Source organism: Marmota monax, unplaced genomic scaffold (assembly GCF_021218885.2).
Source record: "Marmota monax isolate L192 unplaced genomic scaffold, Marmota_monax_Labrador192_F-V1.1 WCK01_AAM20220418_F8-fsc00131, whole genome shotgun sequence".
Lineage (NCBI taxonomy): Eukaryota > Metazoa > Chordata > Mammalia > Rodentia > Sciuridae > Marmota > Marmota monax.
The window spans coordinates 4,291,666-4,313,873 of NW_026693141.1; the positions used below are offsets into that span (position 1 = coordinate 4,291,666).

Consider the following 22,208-nt stretch of genomic DNA (forward strand, 5'->3'; position numbering starts at 1 on the left):
TGTGTGGAAGTTGAGACCCAAACTTGATGGGGCAATGGGAAAGAAGGAAAGGAGTGTCATGGCTTTGGGTCCCATCGGTTTTTATAAAACAGCATGCCAGAAATGGGAATGTACATGCACCTAGCACGATGCCTGGCATTTTGTAGTTGCTTAATTAGTATTTGTTGAAAAACTGAGCTCTAAAGTCTGCTGCTAGCTCTGAAATGAGGGGTTGATGCATGCTAAGACACAGATGAACCTTAAAAACTTAGTGTTAAGTGAAATAAGACAGACACATGAGGAAAAATACTGTGATTTGTCCTTACAAACTGAATGTGAGGAGATTCCTAGAATAGACAAATTTATAAAGACAGAAAGTAAAATAATGGTCATGAAGGGCTGAAGAGAGAGGCTAACGGGGAGCCACCGTTTAAGGAGAACAGAGCTTCAGTCTGGGATAATAAAAAATTTCTGGAGATGGATGGCAGTGACAGTGGAATAATATTGTAAATGTACTTAGTGCCACAGAATTGTACCCTTAAAAATAATCAAAACTTGGGGCTGGGGCTCAGCAGTAGAGCACTTATCTTGCATGTGTGAGGCCCTGGGTTCGATTCTCAGTACCACATAAATAAAATTAAAAGGTACTGTGTCCACCTACAACTAAAAAAAATATTTAAAAAAAAATAATAATCAGGGGCTGGGGTTGTGACTCAGTGGTAGAGTGCTTGGCTAGCATGTGTGAGGCACTGGGTTCGATTTTCAGCACTACATAAAACAAAGAACTAAATAATGGTCCATCAATAACTAATAAAAACATTTAAATAATAATAATAACAACTACTAAATTTTATGTTATATATAACTAATTAAAAAAACTTCAAGGATGTTTGGAAGATTTCTCTTAGGACAAATTAAAGAAAAAGACAAAGGCAAGGTGCTTACAGTGTAGTGGATTGCTATGTTTTAGGGCAGAGAAAACTGAAGAAATGGGTACTGAGGATGTGGCCACTGGTACAGCACTTGCCTAGCATGTGCAAGGCCCTGGGTTTGACCCCCAGGCCTGCAAAAAAGAAAAGAAAAAAGAAAGAAAGAAATTGAAGAAATGAAGCACCTACATTAGTATTAGAAAAAGGAATGGTCACAACCCAATTTTGCTTTAAACCAAAGAGATTTTAATGGTGTTTGTCTATTCCACAATTCCCTAATATGGGTGGTCTCGCACGTGCTCCATGATTGTCTTCAAGCCAAGCCAGGTCTCTTCAGCTGTGGGCAAGATCTGCTTGGCCGGCAGGAGGAAACCATAGCGGCCTGTGTCTCTCAGTTCAAAGGCAAATGAGTATTTGATGCCAGAGTCATAGGACCAGTCAATGCTTCCACCACTGGCTTGGTCTAAAGGGCAAATAAGAATAAGAACTAGTTATGCTATTCCCACTGACCTCTACATAACCTCTATATTCAGTTCCACCATGATCAAAGGTAAATCAGACCCCCATATGCATGGGTTGCAGGAGCAGGCATAGTGCAGCAGAGGCTCATGCCCACAGAATACACAAGAATACTTTGAAAAGCAAAAGGTGTTATTCCAATGAACACAGTACTTAGTCTTCCTCTGGTGTTCTTAGGAGCCTCTGGCTTTACCCACCCATTTGGAATCTTGCCTGATGCCCTAATTGGCATCTTCCCCAGGTTAGGGAGGCCACACCACTTCCTTCTTTAGAAGGTACAGGCATTGTTTCCTGTAGTGGTAGAGCAGGAGTTATGGAGTAAGAGATTTGGTCCCCGTCCTTACGAGACTCTCAGCATAAGGAGGGAGCAGGCTCTGCTACAGTGTGAAATCATATGTGCAGCCTCCCTGCTGATGGGCTAAGTCAGTACAGTCATGTGCACCTGAGACATGTGTGGCCACTGACATGACAGATGATGAAGGCGGATGGCATGAGCCTAGGAAGATTCAAGGCAATCAGACTCGGTAGAACTAAGCAATGGGCTGGTCCTGAGGCCCTGCCCAGGGAGGGCAAGTAGAGGACAAATGGAGGATATGGTTGTGGCAGAGATGAAGGAAGCCACCCAGCCCTAAAACAGGACTGGGAACATCAAGGAAATTGTACCAGGAAAGAGTAGGACTAGAGGTTAATATTGTGAATTGCCAAGTTGAACATCCCTTATCCAAAATGCTTGGGATCAGAAGTGTTTTAGATTTTGGATTTTGGAATATTTCATATATGTAATGAGGTTATCTTGGAGATGAGGCCCAAGTCTAAACACAAAATTCACTTGTTGCATATATATCTCACACATGTATCTTAACGGTCATTTTATATAATGTTTTTAGTGCACCTGCCTTTTGACTAGGATCTGCCACATGAGGTCAGGTGTGGAATTTTCCACTTGTAGCATCAGGTTAATGTTCAAAAAGTTTTTGATTTGGGGACATTCCAGATTTTGGATTTTCAGATTAGGGATGTTCAACCTGTAATTCTGAGAAATTCTTGTGCACTTGTCAGCCACAACAGCTAGTATAGTGCCTGATGAATAACAAATACTTAATGGTTGCTGACTTGGACTGATTCTTCCCAGGGTACCAAAATTACTAATCTATACCTCTGATGTGGCTATATGATACAATCATCCCATAAGGGGTCCATAGAAGATAGAGTATTAGTTTCAGATTGAATACTAACCCTCAATTATTAGCTGGTGACCTAAGGCCAAGATGCTTCATCTGTCAAATAAGGATGATATACCATGTATTTCACAGGGCAGTAAGAATTAAATGTAATAATGTAATGGCTATGATTACAACACTGAGTGCTCACTAAATGTGTTAGGGTGTTAAATTATCTTATTTAATCTATACCTTAGTCCTGAAGTAGTTACTAGCATTGTACCTATTGTACAGATGAGGAAATTGAGGTTCAGATGAGTTATAATGTAGGTAGAATAGGCATCCAATAAATGTCAGTCATAACAAGCATTATCAATAAATGACTAGGATCTTGTCAACTTAGACCACATTAAGGATCAAAGGCATCTGGAGGATAGTAGGTGGCTGCTTTAGAGTTGGTGAACACTTAATTCTATATATTATCTTTTGAGTCTCTTGACAATCCATTTCACAGATTAAAAAGCCCAGGAAGGGTGAGTGACTAGCCCAAGGTGACTTGGTTCCAAAGTGGCAGTTTTAGCTCAGATCCAGGCTTCTTCTGGCTGTGCTTTCCCCACTACATCTCCCTGGGAAATAACTCAAGGATACCTTCTCCTGGACCAAGCACTCATCACAGCACAAAGCCCTTTCCAGGTGGGAAGCTACCCAGGAACTTTCTCACCCAGAACACACATGAAGTCACCTCCTAGATGGAGAGAAGCAGATGTTTCAGGTCAGAAGTGAACCTAGGCAGGAGGCAAGAAGAACCTAACTGGGACTGGTTCTTAGAGGCAGGGCTTGTCCAAGGTATGAAGAAGCAGGATAATACAGTCAGTTCTGGACAAATTTGCAGCTAGAACTTGCATTAATGATGATCCAGTCTTCAAAGATCACACAGCAAATCTACATTTGTCTGATATTTGCTTATCAGAAATGTCTTCAATATCTGTGTCCTCACCAAGAAAGAAAGTACACTAAACCTCAGCCTTCCAAATTCTACATTATTTGTAAATACTTCCAGACAAAGTATATTCCTTATAATAAAATGGCTAAGATTCAGGAGGAGGTTTCAGGGGTACACAATGTCCTTCTTCTGACATTCCAAACTTCAGCCTCCATTCATTCAGAGGCTGCCAACCAGACGAAGGTATGTGCTCCTCAGCCTTAAGCTGCCATCATCATCTCAAGCTAGGTCCACTTCTCTGTGCCCACTGCCACCACTCAGAGGGCTCTCCTCCTTGGAGATGGCTCTGATAAAGGTTGGGACAAGCCCACATGGTTAAAAGAGGTCTCAGCAAGTCAGGCATGGTGGTATGCGGCTATAGTCTTAGCTACTTGGAAGGCTGAGGCAGAAGGGTCACTGAGCCAGGAGATGGAGATCAGTCAGCGCAACGTAATGAGATCCTGTCTCCAGAAAAAGGTATCAGCAACTTTTGCAAATCAGTCTTCTCAGAACACAGCCTAATACACTCTCTCTCTCTCTCTCTCTCTCTCTCTCTCTCTCTCTCTCACACACACACACACACACACACACACACACACACACTCCAAAGCTTTTCATTCTGTTTGATTTGATAATCTTGCTTCAGGAATGTCCCCAAAAGATCATCTAATAACAAAAGGAATTTAAAAAAAAAAACAGGTTCATGGTAACACTATTTGACAAAATATTAAAACAATTCAAGGGCCCAGTAGCCAGGATTTAGCCATATAGTGGAATAAGAAATATCTAGAATGCAAATACATAAAATTCTATAGGAAATGATACTAACTTTAAATAGCTGAACACAAAATACAGCAGACATGGATTCTAACTAGATAAATACATTTGATTGACAAAAAAAAGATCATTAAGTTTATTAAATGTATCATAAATTACAAAGAAAAAATTTCAAAATACTCAAAAAAGAAAAGCTTTCACCGGGCATGGTGGCACATGCCTGTAATCCCAGGGACTCAGTAGACTAAAGTAAGAAGACTGCAAATTCAAAGCCAACCTCGACAACTTAGCAAGGTCCTAAGCAACTTAGCAAGACCCTGTCTCAAAATAAAACATATAAAGGGCTGGGCATATAGTTCAGTGGTAAACCACTGCTGGATTCCATCCCTAGTACCAAAAAAGAGAGAAGCTTTCATGGCATGTAATATTATCAGATCATTAGTTTCTGCATTTCCATGAAGGGCTCTGAATATAGTAAATATCACTCTTTTGCTCTCCAAAACTCCCACTGAAAGCACCATGATTAGACTAAAGATGTATTTCCAGTGTTGAAAAAAATTAAAAACTCACAAGTAGCAAGTGAGCCTTCCTGCAGATCCCCACCCCATCCTATGACTGTAGCTGTTCCTCTTGCTCCAGCCTGATGGACCACCTGGGCTGCCTCTGATTACCCCTTCTTACCCCTCCTCTGCAATCACTCTGCATAAGTCATTTCTCCTCCCTCCTGTGTCTTCCACCTTTCCTTCTCTATTGGTTCTTTCCCCACAGTCAATAAATATATTTCTTGTCTGAGGGGGAAAAAAATAAAGCCTTCCAAAGCCTTCCATTCTTCTCTCTCTCTCTCTCTCTCTCTCTCTCTCTCTGTCTCTCTCTCTCTCTCTCTCCCCCCCCCACCCCTTCTCATCCATTCTTCGGAGACTGCTCTGGTTAAGGTCACCAATAAACTAGTGATGAAAATTCAATGGAAAATGTTCTGTCCTCATCTAAATTGACCTTTTCATGGCCTTTTTCATTTTAACCACTGCCTCCTCTGCTTGCTCCTTCCCTAGTTTCTGAAATCTAGGATTCTCAGCCTCTCTGCCTGGACTTCCTGCTGCCTCAAACCTTGCTCCCCCTCTCCTCTCAGCTCTCTTTCCACTCCAACTATCTCTGTTTTCCTCTTCTAACCATGCTTTCTATGCCGACCCGTCCCAAATCAATCTCTCTCTCTCTCTCTCTCTCATCACAGGGCCATGTTATCCAGGATTGTTCCACCTGAATCCCCTACAACTATGTCAAGCTCGACATGTCGACAATTGAATAATGTAATCTTTCTAGCCCCACCCCACCCCCTTTCACCCTCTTGGGTACCATTCAATAACCTTTAGTGAGAAACCCTCCACATCCAATAAGCAACAAGAGTTGCTTTACTTCCCAAATCCTGTCCATCCTCAGTAGATGGCTCTAGTTTGGGAACTCTTCCTGTTCCCCTGGGGCAGATGTCCCTACTTCCTGTTCACCATCACTCCGGTCTCTACATTGCTGCTGTGTTCTGCCTAATTCTGCATGAGAGTGAGCTATAAGGAACTGGACAGTGTAGGAGGGTGCAAAAAAACTCAGATGCTTAGAAAGTTCTTCATTCTAGATATTACATAGTAAGTATCTCATGGAGGAGACCAGACTTACTGAAGGAAACTGGGTAAGGTTCGGTTCTATGCATGAAGTCCTATCCCTTTCACATCTAGGCATTTAAGAGCTTTGACCCAAGCTCACGTGGTGTCTGCCATCTTAGTGACTTCTTACTAACTTCCAGCACAACAGATACTTACAGATGACTGAGCAAATTGGTCCCACTTTATACTTGGTGCCATGCAGGCTTGTCACAGACTGGGCAGCCTTTTGGGCCAGTTCATCCTGTATATTGATAAAACCAAATAAAGGTGACTGGATAACACTTGCAACCTTGGAAATTGGTTGCCCAATAGCAGAATATAGACCAGGGAGTTCTTTTTTGTTTCAACCATTTTTCATTGAGAAGTGAGCACAAGAATACTTCTATTGGCTTTGAAATACAACATGAAGACCTTCATTGTTTACTTGGTCATCCAGGTTTTTGCAATATTCCAGGGTTCATTATTTTGCCACTATTCACCCTGTTCAGAAGTGTGGATGGAAACAGGGTACATGTAAGGGGACTAAATAAAATGTATACTGACCCCAGAATGTACCCAGAAAGTTGGTTTTTTTTTTTTCTTACTGGATCTCTACATTGGCTTATTTCCCTGTGATTGTCTCTTTTTCCAAGAAGTAGAGCTCAGCAAAATATTTTCCGTTACTTGAGGGTTCCAATTTTGACTGATTGAGGCTTTACTGTCCTTGCTAAGGATAAATGTAAGGTCTTGAACTTGGGTCCAGGAAAACAACTGTACAATTACCAGATGGGGGAAACCTGGCTCAGCTGAAGCCTGGGAGAGCCTGGGGGTTTCAGCTGTCAATGAGCCCAACATGAGTCAACTGCACGGTGTTACTGCCAAAAAACTAATGTGACCCTCAACTGTATTAGCAGAGTGCATGGTCCAGATGACGGCAGTTCCGGCCATGCTCTGCTCTGCACTGGTTAACCTGCAACATGAGTTCACATTCATTTCTAGGAGCTACCTTGAAGAACACAGACAAACCAAAGGATGTTAAGAAAACTGTAATAAGAATGGTGAGAGAACCTGGGCCCATATTGTGAGTGCTTAATGGAACTGATATTATTTTGGAGGTTATCCCTATCTTAAAGACCTAAGAGAAGAAGGTCAGTGGTCTTGAAGTAATTAATGCATTCACATTCCAAAGAGAAATAAACTCGCTCAATAAAGCCAAATGATAAACCAGGGCTGGTAAGGGGTAAAACAGAGGAAGAAGGTTTTCCTTCCCTACGAGGAAGAACTTTAACTATCAAACCTGCTTGCAACATGGAATCAGCCCCCTTAGAGGCAGGAAGTCATCTAAGTGTAGACTAGATGACTATCTGGTAGACATTTGAGGACCAGGTTTGGATAATTTAAGGTTATCTCGGTCGATTAAAAGTTCATCCTAGATTCCTTCCAACCTTGACACTCTTTTTTCCTGATTTGACTTTGAATGGTAAGAGTCACCATCAAAACCCTGACAGAGCCAAAATCCAACTAATGAGATGAAATATATGAGATATATCTGATGAATATAATGAGATATATCTAAATTGAAATAATCTATCCCATTTCTGTCTGGGGCTGCTGACAATAATCTATTTGAAGGTAATTTGTCCAAAAGGTCCCAATTCTGGACTTATCCCTAACATATGGGTTTCAAAAACCAAGTCTGAAAGCCAAATTGGAAATATCTGCACATTCTCTTCAGCATGGGATAGCTGTTGCTCAATTGCAAACAGTCTCCTGAGATGTCGCCATCTGACCTAAGGCTGCCGCCAATTTGCTTATTCCTGAAACAGGAAATATGACAGAAGGAATCAAGTTAGGGAATGAATGTTTTAAACTCAGTGCATCATCATAACAGGTCATAAAGTCAAAGGTCCCAGAAAAGTATTAGGAGAGTTTTGGGGAGCAAGGTTGCTTAGTATAGAGCATCTGTTCACCACTTCAAGAGCCTCAGATCTAAATTCAAGTGGGTTTTGGCCAGGTACAACTCAGGAGCCTGAGGCAGGAGGATCACAAGTTCAAAACCAGCCTCAGCAACTTAGCAAGACCTTCAGCAACTTATGAAACCCTGTTTCAAGATTTTTAAAAAATAAAATAAAAAGGACTGGGGATGTAGCTCAGTGGTAAAGCACCCCTGGGGGTTCAATGTCCAGTACTAAAATAAATAAATAAATAATAACTCCAAGTGTTTTTTGTCCGTAGGCAACAGAAAAGCACATCCTTATAACCCACGGTCAAATGAGGCTCCTGCTCATCTGGATTAAGGCAACAACATTTTCATGAATTCTATTTTCCAAGGAAACTTAGTTTAGGAAACTAAACCTTTGGTTGATCACAATCTTCTTAATTCCTGGACTTAACATCTATCATTTCCTTAACCTGTCATTAGTACACCTCCACCTCAGTGCCTAACTTCATGATTGACACTTATTTGTCCATACAACTGATGCTGTAGCTGAGCTAAAATGAAGTTGAAAAAAACTCACCAGTTCATCAAAGTTATCTGACTTGGTACATTTGTACCCATAAGGGTACATGAGCAGCTGCGAATAGCTATGGAGGGTAATGAAGGCTTTGAATTCCCCATGACTCTTAATGAAGTCCACTATGGATTTCACTTCAACTTCAGAGTTGGCCCTGGGTCCATGGTATGAATCGGAGCAAGGACTGCTACTGGCTCCAGGTCCTGGTGGGATGCAGGAGAAGCCCAGTGAGGACAATAAGCTTTATGAAAACACCACAGGAAGGAAGGGACCACGCACATCACTAAGTTTCTCCTCTGGAAACCAGAATCATTATGTTTGATCAAGACGTTTCCTAAGGGCATAGACAGGAAGCCCAACTGGGGAGATTCTGCACACATCTCTTCTTTAAAAAATATGGTTCCTCTATATGGCAGAAAGAGCTATCAAATTAGATCATCTCCTCTCTGTGGGAGTTGTTGGAAGAAAAGCTCGATTTAATATTATAGATGGAATTCCTGCATTGGGTGGGAGTTTTAGCAAGTTCTTTTTCTGGGATCTTTTCCAATTTGTAGAATCCAAGAGCAAAAGATTCTATGCATCTGTACTTCCAAGTCACAAAGCCACAAAGGCAAAAAAGCCTCTGACACCCTTTCTGCCATGAGGAAATCATAACTACACTTGACCACAAGGCCACCTTTGGCCTTGACTCCCTCAGCAACCAGAGTTGCTCAAGAACACTGAGGTGGGGTTATGGCAGGCATGGCAGGGGCTCTGAATGCTAAAGAATCTCTTAGAGAGCAGGTAAGGGTTGAGATTCCCCAGACTAAGTGACATGGGTGAAATGTAAACAAGCCTCTGTCATCTTGAGTTTAAATTATTTAATAAGAATAACATTTTAGGGAGGAAAAACACTGGCATTGAAATGCTGGGAACTGTTCAATATTTTGGGTCTGGTGCTTTGATTATTTTCCCCCCATGCAAAAAAAAATGAATAAATAAATTGCAAAAGCGATGAATGAAGTTGCAACTCATCCATATGCTGTCACAATCCCCTAGCGGGTCCTGTCTCTATTCCATGACTCTCATTAATTCATTTGTTTTACAAATATTTAACGATTGCCTTCCATGTGGCAAATTCTGTGCTAGGTGTTAGGAATACTAGTGAGAAAAAGACAGAGCTCCTAACCGCACTGTTATTGTGGGCTCCTGAGGAGAAACCAAACAAATTTCAGTTCTGTGATTACAAAAGCATAAGGAGATTTAACCAGTACCTAAAAGCATAAAGGAGCCCCAAACAGCCTGCCACTGAACTCCAAAACATAAGAGCTGCAAGCCAGCAACAAGCTAATATTTTACTTTGAATCTATTTCGAAAATCAATGTCTTAATCCTATTTGTACTTATTTTTAAGTTTTCCTTCTCGAAGCATCTATAGATGATGTAATGCTTCTCCTCGGAATAGATCCTAACCCCCTCTAGTGGCTGGTTCAGGGCTTCCTGAGCTCCCGCCATTGTGCAAAGTCTTGCTCTGGCAGCTCGGAAGCTGAACCGGGCTACAGCTTGTGGGAAAACCAAAATGTGAGACAAAATATATTAAATGCTGCTCAGAGCACTGTGACAGCACTGCGCTCCTGTGAAGGGAATTTAGTAAAGTGTTTTTCGAAGAGGTTTTTAAATGGCTTGAATCCTAAATGGGCTTAGCAGGCTGACGCACTGCAGAGCTCTGCAAACCAGCTAGTTAGCCAGACAGCAATCTAACCCATCCGTAGGGGCAAGTCCCTGCGCTCACCTCCAAAACCTGCATCCCAGTTTCGGTTAGGGTCTGCACCGACACACAGGCTTCCAGAGACCTTGGACCGGGTCTTTCGCCACATCCGATTCTTTAAAATCCGACCCCAAAAGAATTACAGAAAAAAGAAAAACCGGTCATTCACCCTGATGAGAAGGTCCCTTCAGAATGCAGTTCATCCCTACTGCGCCCTCCCAGGAGGGTCTCTGTGCAATCGCACTCACTTCTCTTGCCCCGGAGGTGTTGGAATAGTTCCGCTCGGAATAACCCCCATCTCCTCAAATAAACATCTGCCAAACCACGTTCCATAAAACACTAGTTTTATTCAATGCTAATCACCACCACAACAAAAAGCAAGGGAAAGAGAGTTCTGTGGTCGAATATTTGGGGGAAAGATGGGGCTAAATTGGTGAATTTACTTAAGAACTTTTAAGGATTTTTAATGCTTTCATGTTGTATATGCACCACTCAAAAGGATAGAGTGGGCGGCATTTCCTAGGTTCCATGGAACCCTTTATTCTTGCGATATCTCAAGGGATGAGGACCAGTTGCTAGGATGAGTTTCTTTGAAAGCGCTACCATCGTCATCAGCTAGCTACAAGAATAAACTGGAGGCTCTGATTCATTTCGGACGTATCTGGGGTCACGACTGCCACAATGGTGTTTTGTAATGAGATTTTCAAGGGGGGAAAACCTACAAAACTCCTTTTAGTGATATTACAGAGGATTTCTGCCACAGATGGTAAAAATGCTGGGATGCATTGTACTGCTACCTAAATCTTACCGCAATCTAATTGTCAGCAGGTAACATCCACCTTCTCTTTTCTATCAATCCCACCACACAAAAAAAAAAAAAGAAAAGAAAAAAAAACCTCAGAGATAATTGGAACAAATCTCCTAGGTGACTCACTGGTGAACACTGAGCTCTAATAGCCCAGACTAACGGCTGAAATGGGCTCTGGCTGAGGCGACAAGTGAAGACATCATGTGTTGGAATAAGAAGTGATTATAAACATTTCTCTGTGCCTCCTTTCAGGGCCACTACTGAGAGATTAGGCATTCTGTTTAGAGTAAGTCGAGAACACAAAGATTACTTTTATTTGGTTTTTGAAGTTCCTACACATCTCCTTAAAGTCTTTGTGGAAGAAGAAAAAAAGTTCAGGCTTACTTGGGTTTGAGAGAACACATATCCATCGGGGTTTGTGACTGGCAGCAGGAAGATGTCCATGGTGTCCAAAATGGAGGTGATGGATGGATCATTTCCATAATCAGAGGCAATCTGAGCAGAGAACAAGTGCCATATCAACCTCACAGTCCCTCTCTTTTCACCAAGGGACTCAGGACAGAATATTAAGGCAATATTTTTTTACAAATGTGACCTAAGGACCACTGTTGACCAATGAGAATTTTCCCAAGTCTACTGCAGCCCAGTTTCCTGTGGTGTTAATATGTTTTAATATGCTCATGTCTATATTTTCATTTCTGGTCAAAATAATTTACTTGAATTAAGTAAAAATCAGTTATCATGTGCTCATTCTCCCTCAAAAGCAGCAGCTTTCTTCCTATGAATTCTGGTGATGCACGCTGCAACAGTGAGCAATGGTATATGTGGCTTATGTGGGTATGAACCAAAGAAAAAAATGTAAATATTCCTTAGTCCTCACACAGTATAGCATTCCAAAAGAACTCAGGACCAACATCAAATTACTTAAATATGTGGCAACTTTGTTAAAGATCCAGAGAACCGGTTAAATTTCATTTGGGGAATTACATTTTTACTTGCAATCAATTGCAGTAGAGTTGAAGTTTCTGCGGGATTAAAATTTATTCATTTCCTGTGCTCAGCCATCCTAAGGCATTATTATTCAACTGTTAAATATCCATTTCATAATACCCTAAAGGTAACCGCATTTTAATTGAAGGGAAAAATGTATCAATTGGTATGCACGTGGTTGCACATGCTTGAATGATCTGATGTGGATTGATTTCCTTTGCTCATGAATTAACATTCTGATTTATAGCATGTCATTTTTGAATTACTTAAGAAATACCAGACTAGGTCACACCCAGCCCCGTGTCCTGACTCTCATGCCAACAAACATGTGGAAGAGAGATATTGCTACATCCTGGCTTCAAAATCAGATTTGGGAAATTTTCAGAACAAACCCAAACACCCTTAACTAATTTCAATTTGGATCTCTAGGTCAAAGTCAACTCATTTTACACCTGTTTCTATTTTCTGTCTGAGCCCCCTTCACGATTTTAGATATCTCCAGCACATCAAGCCTCAACCTTAAGAAGCAGCAAAGTATTTTTCTCTAATCTGTTCTTTTGCTGAAACCTGACTCCGGCCCTTACTTGCCCACTCCTTGGATCCCCTCGGGTTTGCTGTATCTTTTAAGGAGGGTATAGTAGCAGACCCAGGGGCACAAAGCCATGGCCCTGGATGGGGCAATATCAAAAAAGATTGGATGGATCTGTTTCCTGTCTATGTGGCAAGAGAAGGGCTCGGCAATAACTCAAGCAGGGACCACAGGGACTATTGTGTACTGGCTTGTGGGCCTGAGCCCAGAAAATCAAAATAAGAGGAATTTTAGGCAAAATGACCTTATTTGCTATCCACAGTGCAGTAGCTTGTGTAACCCACTCTCGAGCATGGATCCCAGCGTCTAGCCAGATGGCTGGCTTGTCTCCTCCGGTGCTGAACTGCAAAACACGAGTGGCAACGTGAATGGCTCTGCCGCTATGAGCACCTCGTCCCCTCTGCTCCCCCTACAACCTCCTCCTTCTCTTGTCCCCTTTCTGTTATTGATGTGCTTAAGAGAGGAGAAGGAGATGCAAACAGTGTGCTGAGGATTAACTCTTCTCACTTAAGATTTTTTGTTTGGGTTTGGTTTTAGTATTTTGGTAGCTTTCTTTTGACATAAACTTAAATACAAGATGGGTCTAGACTTCCTCCCTTGATGTTTGTAAAAACGTAGTTGCAGATAACGTAATGACATGAAAATGTGTTCATAGGTTTCAAATTGGGGAAAAAGCAAGTTACAGAATAGTATATAATTTTATTTTTAAAAAGACTAATTCATATAAATATGTGTGTTCATACACATGCGTGTGAGAAAAAAGGAGGGGAGAGGGAGAGAAAAGAGAAAGAAATAGAAAAAAAATGTTGATAAATAGTTGTGAAAGTAGAATTACAAGGATTTTTGTTTTCCTTTTGTTTTATTTTCCAAATTTATGCAAGGATTGTATTATGAAAATGCTCATGATAACCTTTTGAGTCCTTCATAAAATCAGGACAGGCAGGTTCTGTAGGTGCTTTCCAGAGTTTAAATTTTATGATCTAAGTGACTTAGTTTTATTTGGAACAGTGGCTTTGCCAATTGGATCAGTAAATGGGAAGGAAAAGATTATTTTTGCACCATCAACTTCTATCTCTGTGCAGCATCCTAAACATAGCAGATAAGGTAAATGAAAAATGCAAATCCTTACTACAAAAATTACATTTCACAGGTTTTGAGAGTTTTAGCTGAAAGTGTTCTGTGACCTTTCCTTCAAAGAGCTCAAGTGTAAAAAGCAGGGAACTTTGAAAAAGGCTGAACAGGACCACCTGGAAAAGGGAAGACCAAGAATATCCAAGGCGGATGAGAAATCTGGGGTTTCCTGACCCAGTTGGAGACACAGGTAGAAAAACGAAAAAGAAGGGAGGGTAGTAAACTTTAGCAGTAGTACCTCGCCTCGTAAGTAGGCAAACCACTCCTCCCAGGCCTGCTTTGGGAAAACCGCTCTGGGGAAATCCATCTGTCCCAGTTAGTCAGTTGGTTCCCAGCCATAACGTTTCCAAATTTAGCAGGGAGTTGTGACATTTAGCCCCTTCCACCCAACCAACTCTTTCTAGGAAGTCTGGGGAAATAATTTTCACTCTTTTTCAGGGCAAGGTGCAAAAGCTTCAAACCATCATTACGAAGACTTTCAGGAGTAACAAGTTGCAGTAAAACCTGAACATTTTTCAGCTATCATCAAAAAAAAAAAATCTCTTTCAGGGCTTTCGCCTTTGAGATTTAATTATGTCATCTTTTTGCATACTGCGGAACTGCCGTTTTGTTTTTTTTTGTGTGTGTTTTTGTTTTTATGCGGTTCAGGCAATTACTCGGTGTTTAAAAAAGAAAAAAAATGGCTTAAATAAGAAAAGGAAAAGGAAAAGAGAAAAGGGCAAAGAACTCCCACCTTGATTAATTACAGAATGCTCCCCAGCCCCCTCTCTGTCCCCCGCGCCGCCACCTCCCCCTCCTCGGTTCCTATTGGCGCGCGCCGCCCGCTTCCCCGCGAGCGCATCTAACCCGACACGAGCATTAATTCTCTCCTGCAGACCTGCGTCAGCTTGCGCAGGAAAAAAGAAAGAAAGGGGGGCTGAGGAGGGTGGGGGTGGATGCTCAAAACCAGCAAGGACCGGTTAGGAGAAAAAAGAGAGAGAGACCTGCTCTGCAGGCTGATGTGGGAGGGGCGGGATTCTAGAAGCATCTGGAGCAAAAATCGCCGCTGCCCCCGTACCTTGAGCACGTTCATGGGCCGGTTTTCAAAAGAAGAGCCAATATTCACTTTGCTCACTAGACCAGGGTGCTCAGCCACGAGGTTATCCATTTCTTGGGATATCTGAAATGTTTCAAATGATTAAATAAAACACTTGTAAACGAATACTTGGATGCATCTATTAGTGGCTTTTCTCGCCACTCTCTGCCCATCCCCTCGGGGCACAGTGGAGAGGGTAGCACAGCCGACTGCACTGGGGGGTCGGGGGCGTTTGAATCCTAGCTCAGGGATGATGAGTCATTCTAGAAAAAGAGAAGCCATTTTGCTGCAGCAGAACCGGCTCTTTCCAGTTTTGTGCAAAACGAAATGGCACTTGTCTGGGTTGCCTGTGGCTTTCCTCCACTCAGCTTTCAGGTGGAACTTTTCCAGCCAGGAGGCTTCTCGTCCTTACTAGCAGAAGAACACAAATGATAGTGGCATCCATAAGGATGAATGTGGAGGCTGGTGCTACAAAAGGCAGCGGGGCTAGTGCAGGCCTTTGGACAATGGGACGCGTGGACTGCAGACAGACTCAACACACCGACCACTCCAGCCCCTGTTTTCCAGGCTCATTAAAATTCTGTGCATTCTCCAGCAGCCGGCCTGCGTTCATTGCTGGGACTGAGACTGCGCATCCAGAAGTTACTAGGATGAAAACAGTCCTTCCAGCTGTTGTTTGCCGCGCCGGAAAGGGGGAGAGAGGCATCTTGTTACTTCCACTCCTTTTCTTCTTCGCATCAAACTAAGATACAGCTATTTATCTATACCTATCTATATTTTTTTTCTTGGGGCAGGGGGAGAACATTAGAAAGGTAATAACAAGCATATATTGTATTACACTTGTGAGGTCGCTCCATATTAAAGTGCATTAATAATTCTGTCACTGAAACAAAGCAAGTGAGTTCAGGTCACATTTCACCCTCAAGTAAGTTTAGGTCAGAGCAGTTTTACCATGAAATAAATTAGGGGATTTTTTTTCCCCCAGAGTTGTTTGCATTTTAAAATTAATTTAGAGATTGAGACTTCCTCCACGGGATCTTTTCTACTCTCCACCTCACCCTTTAACCCTGCAACTGCAATCTTCTCTACCCCCATCTACTCCCAAGTAAGTCAGTGCAGATAAATCCCTGTGGGCCCCAAGAAGAATTCCGTGTCACAGAGATAAGTGCAGCTTGCCCAGGTACCCAGCATGTGACCATGTGACCCAAATGGAGAAACGGACTAACATAACTCAAGAAAGACCTCAGAGACTACATAGAAGTCACTACTATGTAGCCTTGGAACCCTGAGCACGGTGAGAGGCCCCCCCCCCACCTTTGTCTGGAATTCAAAAGTGTCAAGGTGGCCCCTGATTATATCAATGATGGCAGCCGTAAAGCACAACTCTCCAGAGGCTCAGAAATCTGCAAAAGTCTGTTGAGGGGAAGATCATGAAAGAGCTATTCATGAGCTCACTTAAAACACTCTGAACACTTCCAAAATAAGTATATGGTTGTTGGTATGGGCAGGTGGAATTCAGATCCTGCATTAAACCACTGACACTGATACAATCCCAAGGAAACTTGGAGAAGATGGAAAATAATAGAATAATTTCTAGATCATTTTATCACTACAGGGAATTAGTGGCCTTATCATCAGAGAAGAGAGTGGCCCATTACTTGGATGAAAACATTTTGAAACACCTACCTCTTCCAAGGTGTGGTAGGCCCCAAAGTTGAAGTTACCATTTCGTTCTCTTCTCCGATTAAGCAGCATTTCTTCATTCTCTTGGTCCAACAAAACCTAAGACAAACCAGTTCTACCTATGATTTAGTTAGTAGCAATGCATTTCAGTTTATAATTGTAAAGGAAATGATGACACTCAGTTCCCAGTGCCAAGCTTTCCTCTTCCTGTGCTCTACACAACATGACGTCTCTGGTTCATGCCTTTCCCCTATTCTGGCAGCACTCTGAAAGGGGATGGGACATTAATGAGGCAGTGGCCAGCCTGACCCTGCCGGTAAAGGATGAGGGTATGGGGAGGACATACAGTTATAGTCTTAAGGCTCATCCTACCTTTCTGAGTCAACCTCTAATGACAAGCTAATTGAATAGCAACTTGATTTTCCCTATTTTATTAACACCTTCATATTTATGCTTAGTCTCTCATTGGCTCTTTCCCTTCAATTCTTTGTTGCCATATTCCAAAACTTGTGCCAGACGCAAAAAGGAAAGAAACAGTGCCTCCCTACCCAACCTGCAGGGGTAGCACATATGGCTGGAAAATCCTAATGATACCCACAGGTGCCTTCCCTGGCCAAGAGGGCTCCAGGATAAAAGAAGGGGAGCCCTCCGTTCATGTGGACCAGGAAGCCTCTAGAAATCTGGTCTATAGCATAATTACCTGAACATCTTCGATCATGATGGAATAAGTAATTCCCTGGGATTCCAAGAAAACTTTGACTGCAGGTACACTGACAAAGGGAACCCGAACATGGGCTGTCTCTCCTGGGGTGGTGGGTGATTTCCAAAAATCAAGCTAGAAGGGATAAAAGGACAAGCCAAATAAATGAGCAGGTTATTCTAGGGGGAAATGGATAGTTTCGCATTGATAGATTTCAATGTGTTTGCCTAGTTTATCTTGAGCCCACAAAATCCAAATCATTGTGAAATCACTGAGTGAAGGCAACAAGAGTTTTTAGATATCCAAGCATCAGCAAATGTGTTATATTGCCCACCTCCCCTGCATGGCTAGATAATAAAACTGGCAAAGGAAAAGATTATTTAAAACTATGGCAGTTGTTTTTTTTTTTTAACAACCTGGCATTCAAGTGATCCAATTCATTTCATGATACTATAAATCATTTTAGAAGGGAACTAATGCATTAAAAGTGTTTAATATCTTTTCCAAAGTTTTTACTATCACATTTTATTTTATTTTTTCATTCTTATAATATACCTGTGGGATAGAAGAATGGTATGTTTATCCCCATTTTTCTTAATGGCAAAATGAGTCACAGGAAAGGTAGGTGACTTATCTAGTGCCATGTAGTTTTGGAATCCCAGCTCCATGAGTTAGCATCCCACATTCTGTCAGAGGAGTCAAAATACAGTCCAAAATAGGTGTCAATCATTGTATCTGACTATAGAGTATTCATTTTGATAAACAAAAGCCCTCACTGGAACAAATACCTGGAGATGTTCTTCAGCCTCCAGTTGCACCAGATTTTTAATTTGTTCTTCATTGCGTGGGATAATCTCCAGAACTTGGTCTCTAAAGAGTATTAACATAGACATAAACTTGAAAGCAAAACCTGGACACTGCTTCCTGTTGCTTTTAGCTCCTGTCAGCCTCTCCACGTAAGAGATGAATGCAACAGTCGATAATCACTCTACCAACCCAGAAACTAATAAATAGGATAGTGAGTCACATCCCCAGAATAAGGAGGTGATAGAATGACTTTATTTCCTCCAAGGAACCGTTATCTAAATAATAATTAAAAGGGGTACCTGCTCCTACCACGAAGCTTGTTATTAACGTTATCTTTCCTTTAGCTAATGAGTATTTGTCAAATAACACCTACTGCCCATAAAGCATCGGCTTTTAATCTTTGTGTGTTCCTGTTTTCTTAGAAAAAAAAAAGTTTAAAAACAAAACAAAACCTGGGATAATTAATTTAGTGCTTGGAAGAGGAATCAAATTCACATCTGTGTAAAACTAACGTTTTCTGGGTTTGGGGTGGTTTTGTTTATTTGTTTGTTTGTTTTAGTTTTTGCAATGATAAAAGTATCAGGGTTCCATCTCCAAACCAGATTTTTGTGGTCCAAACCCGGAAATTGCTAGGGAAAACTGGAACCCAGACAAATCAAAGTGTCTCTGTTTACCCACTTACCTAGCACTTATAATGGCAAATAAAGGATATCAGGGACATTGTGGCAGAAAAGAGAAACCCCAAAACAAGAAAGCATCTTCTTAGAGAAGAGTTTGGGTAAAGGAGCTGATTCTTATAGGTTTTCTCTGGGGACAAAGTCTTTTCCTCCTTTAACTCTTTCTTCAAGCTGGCTGACTTTCTATCCTGTGGGGAAGATTCAGACAGGTACAATGAGCCACAGAAAGGGACCAGAATCCAGTTCTGAAACCAAACCCCACACAATTTCCAATGAACGTCAGTGGAATACATGAGCAACAGAATGCTTGCTCTTTAAGGCTTTTCTGCCTCCAAGTATCCATCTGCCACAAATGGTCTGAAAATTCTCCCATTTGAGTCTCATTACTTTGGGTTAATGCATGGACTCCCAGGAGTCCTCCATTCATATGAGAAGGAGCTTGGAAAAGTAATACATTTGGCTAACATTTCCTGGTATGTGTTCTAAGGAACACACACCTTTGAGTTGCTCAGGGGAAAAAAAAAGGGTGGGGAGGAGATTGATGATTTTTTTAAACATTGGGGTCCATGCTGCAACCTTGATTCCCTCTTAAAGATTTATAATACACACTAATTTAGTCACAGTTCCTAGGAATTTTATACTTTGTTTAACCCTCTGATTCCCAAATGTATTTGACCATCTACTTTCTTGGATCAAATTTATTTGACTGCTTCATTAGTTCCCTGAAACACTCTCCAAAAATTCTGCCCACGGGCTGGGGATGTGGCTCAAGTGGTAGCGCGCTTGCCTAGCATGCATGAAGCACTGGGTTTAATTCTCAGCACCACATAAAAACAAAATAAAGATATTAAAAAAAAAATTCTGCCCAAAGTCCTTCATTGAATTGTGGAACCAAAGCACTTCAGAGCAAGGATGAGTCCTACAGCTAAGAGAGAAGTCTGTCTGAAATCATCAGGCCTGGCCTTCCCACTTCCTGAGGTTCCACCACCCAGATTCTAAATCTGAAGATCAGGGAAGACCAGAGCTGACATAGAGAATGAAGCTCAGAGAAGTGGAAGGAAGGAGGAGAGTAGTCTTGACACTTATTGTGACCCTGAGACAAATGGGCCACATGGTCTGATCTCTCCTGCTGTCCATCATCTCCACCTTCTGATCATTGGCAGGGAAAAGGAGAAAGGACAGAGAGAAATAGGGTTATTTGTGTTCTGTTTTGTGAAATATTATTAGGCAAAATGGCATCATCCCTGTCATATAAAATGACCTCATAAAACAGAGTTGGGGGCACTGGAAAGAAAGGGAAACAGGCCTCAGACATGTGCTCTGAATATCTCTCACAGAACCAATCCAATGAAACTGCCTGTCCTACTTTTACTTAGCCAGTTATGAAAGAACTGCCAACTATGACCAGAAGACTAACTTTACATATTAACTCCCCCAACTTGCCAATCAGAACTTGCCTGTTCACACAAGCACCAAGAGTACCAATGAACTTTCATTCAAAATCACTTGCATAGGTTTCTCCATCGTGATAAATCCCTAGACCTTTCCTTTGTTCTCCAGACACACCGTACCACCCTGGGCTGTGCATGCACGTTCTGGGATTGCAATGCTATTCTTTATTCCCAAATGAAATTTCATTTATTGGAGATCCATCTCTATAATTTTCGTTTGACTTGGATAGTTTTCACTTTTATTTTCTTTTCATGTCTTTCATCTATTTTTGATCACCCTCTCCTATATTTCCCACTTATCCTCCCACCCTGATCTAAGAGAACTCTGGAAACACTGCATACACACACCCATTATTCTGTAATCATCCAATGAGAGACTCCATAAATCAGGTAATATAATTCAAATAAGCACCAGAAAACAAAACTTACCCCACAAATGTTTCTCGACTGTAGATGTGCCCAAAAAGGGCACCAAATAACAGGATCAACCTCATGGTTAAGCCTTTTCCCAGATTCCAGAATTCAGAGTCCTTCCTGAACTTTATTTATAGGGAGCATAGCTGAGGCTGATCTGTTGGCCCGCTGAGAACCCAAGTGAATTCCCACATGGTAAAATTCCCACCTGCATGTGAAATCTCCAAGGTTGTAGACACCCACCAGTGTGATATCACCAATCTGTACATTTTTCCATTCCTGGCATGAGATAACAAACTTCGATGGAAAGAAAACAAAATTGGCCAGAGCATATCAAGGGCAAATCATACATTTATGATTTAGAACATAAAGTGCCATTTGCTCTGCCCAGTGATAGAAGCCAGATTAATAGACCTAGAGGTTAAAGTCCTTTCTGGGTCTCTGACAAAAGAAAAAAAAAAAAGGGCAGAGCATTTATAGTAATTACTCAGGCATCCTGTCTATCACATTCCATTAGTTTGCTCATTTGTTTATTTTTACAACATTTACCCTGAAACACTGCAATCACTCCGTCCACATCTGCTGAAGGTCCCTGTAGATGTGGCCCATTCCAGTCCTCACTCTATATTAAAGCAAAACAGAATGCCTTTTAATATTCAATTTTGCCCTGTCTCTAAAGTGATCCATCTGCATTTGCACCAAATTGATATCCCTATTTCTGTGCTTTTTCCCAAAATGAAAATGTCTTTCTGATTATGACAATGAGGTTGCCCGTTATAGAAAGTTTTGATTAAGAGGAAACATTTTGTTTAATCACCCATAATTCTTCCACCCAAAGAAAACCATTTGGTGTCTATCTTTCCAAATTTATTTAGATGTTTTAGAGGTTTTTTTTTTCTTAAAGATCAGACTGTATAACATACACTGTTTTTTAAATAAAAGTTTATTTTAAACAAAACTGATCTTTCCTTTCTTGTCCATAAATATAGATCTCCAATAATCCAACTTTGTTTCTCATTGCATAAGAAGAAAATACATCTATTTTCTTTTAGAAACCACAATTTCTTGCATTTGAGTTGTTGACACGCATTCTATTCAGTTTTGCAAAAACAAACAGCTGCAAAGAAATTTTCATCTGTCCTGTGTGTGTCAAGTTCTTCATCTGCACAAACTTTCAATCTCTGTGTTTGAATTCTCAAAGTACCTACTAAAAGAGAAAGGACTGTATATCATGTTTCTGATTGAAGAAATCACTGAATTAACTTGGGTTTTCTTTCTCTTAAGAATCAAATAGAAGGAGCTGGGGTGGTGACTCAGTGGTAGAGCGCTTGTCTACCATGTGTGAGGCACTGTGTTCCATCTCAGCACCGCATTTAAATAAATAAAATAAAGGTCCATTGACAACCAAAACATATAAAAAAAAAAAGAATCAAAGAGAAGACAAAAGCCAAGAGGCAAAGGCCATATTCATTCTCATGTCCCCAGCAACTATCAAATAAATAGTAACTCAATAAATTGACATGAAAATACTTGGAAAACGAGCCAAATCTTCCTGGATAACAAGCTGGGTCTTAGGGCAGATAGGATTTTCCAAGGTAAGTGTGAGAAGGGCTGGGTGTCTGGTGATAAGGAAAAGCAAATTAG

The 22,208-nt window shown here is 41.3% G+C and overlaps 1 protein-coding gene across 1 annotated transcript; it reads right to left on the reverse strand.

Annotated features, from left to right (window-relative positions):
• Positions 1-1,131: 1,131 nt before the first annotated feature.
• Positions 1,132-20,714, reverse strand: Cpa2 (carboxypeptidase A2). Its single transcript, XM_046455128.2, has 11 exons — positions 20,580-20,714; positions 18,004-18,085; positions 17,216-17,350; positions 16,519-16,614; positions 14,815-14,916; positions 12,871-12,969; positions 11,432-11,542; positions 10,264-10,354; positions 8,497-8,696; positions 6,155-6,239; positions 1,132-1,371 (listed from the first exon to the last, which is right to left on the reverse strand). The coding sequence occupies exons 1-11, from the start codon at positions 20,642-20,644 to the stop codon at positions 1,184-1,186; spliced, it is 1,254 nt and encodes a 417-aa protein (XP_046311084.1). The 5' UTR covers positions 20,645-20,714; the 3' UTR covers positions 1,132-1,183.
• Between the last annotated feature and the right edge of the window lie 1,494 nt (positions 20,715-22,208).